The sequence below is a fragment of the Nannospalax galili genome, unplaced genomic scaffold (genome assembly GCF_000622305.1).
Source record: "Nannospalax galili isolate Female #2095 unplaced genomic scaffold, S.galili_v1.0 scaffold1431, whole genome shotgun sequence".
NCBI lineage: Eukaryota > Metazoa > Chordata > Mammalia > Rodentia > Spalacidae > Nannospalax > Nannospalax galili.
The window spans coordinates 407,066-411,635 of record NW_008329675.1 but is presented as its reverse complement, the minus strand read 5'-3'; the positions used below and the strand labels follow the sequence as shown (position 1 = coordinate 411,635).

The 4,570-nt window shown below is 39.4% G+C and overlaps 1 protein-coding gene across 1 annotated transcript in view; it reads left to right on the top strand.

Annotated features, from left to right (window-relative positions):
• LOC103740568 (zinc finger protein 345-like) overlaps positions 1-4,570 on the top strand; it is a 21,045-nt gene that overhangs the window by 5,366 nt on the left and 11,109 nt on the right. Inside the window, 1 exon segment of the mRNA XM_029567515.1 lies at positions 805-897. Within this exon segment, the coding sequence (XP_029423375.1) occupies positions 805-897 (93 nt within the window).

Below are 4,570 nucleotides of genomic sequence, written 5' to 3'. Positions count from 1 at the left end.
AATAAAATATTTAAAAAAAAGAATTGATTTTATATTCCTGATCAAGTTGCTGAAATGTAGCAATGGGATCAGGAAATCGGTTCCCTGGACATGAATTTTGTCTTTATTCTGGAAGTTTACCTTTTCCTTTCTGAGATGTTCCAATTTCCTGAAGTTAGTTTTTTTCTCCTTTGGCTTTGTTTTTCTTCAGTCTTTGCTTCCACAGAGGATGTCCACTGTATGGTAGTGCTGCCTTATTGAGCAGGAATTTTCTGAAATCATCTTCTTTCTCCTTTTCTTGCTGGCTCTTCTGAAAGGGCCCCTTTCTGTTTCTTCTTCATTTTGAAGAACTTGTTCTCAAAGAAGTCCAGTCCCTGAAGTACCTCCGAAGAGTTAGAATCATACTGCCTTTTTCCTACTAGAATCGAGCTGCGTCTGCTGGAAGTATTTCAGTTGAGCTTAGGCCCACTCCAAGCCAGCAAAAGAGATCGTGGATATCCATCTTTACCCAGAATACCCCAGTTCTTTTTTTTATAGATCACTCTTTTTTGTTTAATTTATCATAAGTAGCATGTCTTCCCAAGTTTACTGTAGTTCGTCTCTTTTTAAAAATTTTCTTAAAGTCATTACTTTGAGTATGTATCATGCAATTACATACCCCTTGAAGGTGATATTCCAATGAGTGAAGAATGTATTTAAGCCCTCTATTGAAAAGTTGTTCATTCATTGATCAAAGCACAATTCCTGAATTGCACTAGTTATGTTTCATCAGTGGATTTGAGTTAGCATCCTGTCATAATTTGAATATTTTTTTCTCACTTACAGGACAGTGCATGACCAAACCTGAGTTGATCTTCAAGCTAGAGCATGGATTTGGGCCATGGAATGTAGCAGCAGCCTCTGTCCAGAGCCTCCCAGGTCAGTGAATCCATCCTGAGCAAGGAAGGTCAGAGAGACTCCAGCTCATCAGACATTGTTCATGTTGAGCTCGTCCCATGAACATTTGTTCAAACCCAGTCCAGATGACAGCGGATGTGGTGGAGCAGACAGGTGACTTTTGCAGTTTGTGGAGAGGTTTAGCCAGGTCAGTTCATCTTGTTGATTTTGATTTTTTAAAAATTTTTTTAATGAATTACATTCTTTTGGCAAAAATGCAGTCTCTGTAGATCTGAGACATTTTCTTTTTGGCTTTTTGAGATAGGGTCTTAGGGAACCAAGTTTGGTCTCAAACTTGCCATAGTGCTGAGGCTGTCCTGGAACTCATGATTTTTCTGCTTCTACAACCCAGTTTCTGGGACAAAAGATGTGCTATATACACCCAGGTGGTGAGATAATTTCATTGGAGAGATCATGTATCTAAATTCTCAGTTGTCCTTTTTTCCTCTCTTGTTTTACATCATGCTTTTTTTTAAATCAGTCCTTTATCAGCTTATTCTTCCAACCCTTGCATCAACAGCTGTCTTTGTAATTGTGATGATACAAATGGTACTCATACGAATGCATCTTTCCAAGAAAAGTAAGAAAAGATGTCATGTATCCTGGGAAAATAGGGCCACTAGAATGTTTGTCAGGAGAAGAGAATACATACAGTTGTATTTTAGAAGTCTTAAAACTAAGTCAGTATTAAGGAAGTATTCATTTAGTTTAACTTTGAGATGACTTTCAAAATTAGGCATATAACACATGGGTGAATGTAATTTAAGATTCATAGTGACCATGGTTAGAACGTAGATAAAGTTTGGAAGTCTGTAGCCTCAAGAATATTTAATACAGTACATGTTGCATCCATCTATAGAATTTATACAAAAATGAGAAAAGAAAATTTCCAGGGTAATATGACAGATTAAAAGTTTTTTCCATGTTATTACATAGATGGGAAAATTAAGGTTAACAGAGGAGATAATATAGTGCAAGGAGCAATCAAGGGAAAGAGTGCTAGTGATTGAAAAAGAGGTCTCAGGACAGCTTAAAAGCAGATAAACAAAAGAACAATTCACAGAAAAATAGGGACCAACTCACACTTCAAACCTCATGACCCAGGTGGGAGTAGAAGCCAACTGAGGTTACAGAGAGAAATTGTCTTACCCCCTGCCAACACAGAGCATTTTTGGTCTTCTATGTATAGGGACTTAGCACCTGAACATAGAAATATCACCTTTCTTAGTTGTATCCCTTGATTTCTTTTGCTTCCTTTACTATTCTGGCTATGAAATTAGTATCTATTTTAAGAAGACCAAAAAAAAGTAAACATTCTATATCTTTGCTTAATATAGGCAGTGATCTTAGGAGAAGCATTCAACAATCATTTATTGTTAGTACTTTGAATAGTTGAGTCTCTGCAGTAACCACAGTCCATTGTAAAAATAAGCTTCTATGACCAAATCTGACATCAGCACAAATCTATGGACAAACACCAGGCTTAGAGTACCCAGTGTGAATTCCTTCCTGTAAACTGGCCTAAAATACAAAGTGGTTGGATGCACCCATTGCAGTCATGATACTATTGTACCACTGGGTACATCTTACCTGGCATTATAGAACCATTACTGCGTTCTACATACAGGGTTCATCAAAGCTGAACAAGACTGCCGATGACAGTTACTGCCCTACTAGCTTACTTTCCAGCATAAGGGTAGCGAGCAAAGAGGTAGCTTAGAGCTCAGTTCCACCTTAATTATTTCATGTTTTGCAAACAAGCATGTTGTGTCTTCAACAGTATGATCTTCCCATTAAGTTGTAGTCAACAACAAACACTAGTGACTATAGCTGCTGTAGTTTGGGTGGTTCCAGTGTCCTCCCTAGGAGGTAGTCTGTGCCTGGCACTAGAATTTTCTGTTAATAATCATATTTATTACCCTATCTTATAAGTTATTTTCCGATTATTTAAAGGGTATTGTTCAATCCACATATATGTGTAGTTTAATTACACTTGCTACTGCTATCTACATATATTCCATCACATTTCTTTTTTTCTTTTTCTTTCTTTTTCTTGTTGGTCTTTTTGAGACAGTTTCTCCCTGTAGCTCCAGCTGGCCTTGAACTCAGATTTGCCTGCCTCTACCTCTCGGGTGCTGAGATTAAAGGTGTGTACCACCACATCTGGCATCCATCACATTTCATGATACAAAAACTTTCAGTTTTCTTAGCATTGTAAGACAAGAATTTGCATTTGGGGCTAGAGAGATGGCTGAGCAGTTAAGAACACTTACTGCTCTTCCAGAGGACCCAGGTTAGGTTCCCAGCACCCACATGGTGGCTAACAACCATCTGTAATGTGGTTCCAGGGGATTTGATGACCTCTTCTGGCTTCCATGGGCACTTGAACACACATGGTACACTTAGATAAACGCAGGCAAAACATTCAAACCATTAAAATAAAATAAATCTTAAAAGTGGGGAGTGGGTCTGGAGAGGTGACTCAGATGTTAAGGGCACTTGTTCTTCCAGAAGACCCAGATTCGATTCCCAGCACCCACATGGTGGCTGTTGCCCTCTTCTTGCCTTCATAGGCATTGAACATATGCTAGGTATACACAAAGGCAAGCAAACAATTGTACAAATAAAAATAAATTATTAAAAAAAAAAGAGGGACAGGCATGATGGCACTTTATTATTATTTTTTTTTGTCTTTTTGAGACAGGGTCTCCCTGTAGCCCCAGCTGTCTGGCCTCGAACTCACAGAGATCTACCTGCCTCTGCCTCCTGAGTGCTAGGATTAAAGGTGTGCGCCACCATGCCTGGCTAGTTGCATGTCTTTAAAAAAGGAGAATTTGCGGGGTACCGCGCATACCAGCCAGTTGGTGTGCGTGTGGGCCCGCTTAAAAAAAAAACCAAAAAAAAACAGAGAATTTGCATTTCATAGCCAGTGCATTCCTAGTGCATTCCATACTAGTTGAAGTTTACCTGTGATTACACATACATGATAGAAGATCGAATTATGGAAGCTGCCAATTAAGACCACTTTCTCTAAAAGGAGATTAAATGGAATGCAAAACCTAGGAATCTTGGCAAAAATGTTGCAAACATTGAAAGAATCAAGACCAAGATAACTGTAACTTCTCTGGTGACTTTTTCCAGACAGTATGTGAAATAACCCATCAAAAATATTTCAAGATTAGTAATCCTAGGGCTAGAGAAATGGATCAGCAATTAATAGTACTTGATACTCTTGCAAAGGACCAACATAGGGGAAGGCACTAGCTTGGTGATCTAAGTATAATCCTCAGAACACACAAAAAGGTAGGAGAGGGTCTGGAGAGATGGCTCAGTGATTAAGAGCACTGGCTGTTCTTGCAGAGAACCCGGGTTTGAATCCCACACCCATATGGTGGCTGACAACCATCTGGAATGCCAGTTCCAAGGGATCCAACGCCCTCTTCTGGCCTCTGTGGGCATCGCACAACATGGGGCACTTACATATGTGCAGGCAATACACTCATACACATAAAGTAAAAATTTTAAAATATTTTTTGGACCCAGGTTCAATTCCCAGCACCCACATGGTGGCTACGAACCATCCTTAACTCCAGTTCCAGGGGAATCCGAAGCCTTCTTCTGACCTCCGCAGCATTGCACAACACAGGTGCACTCA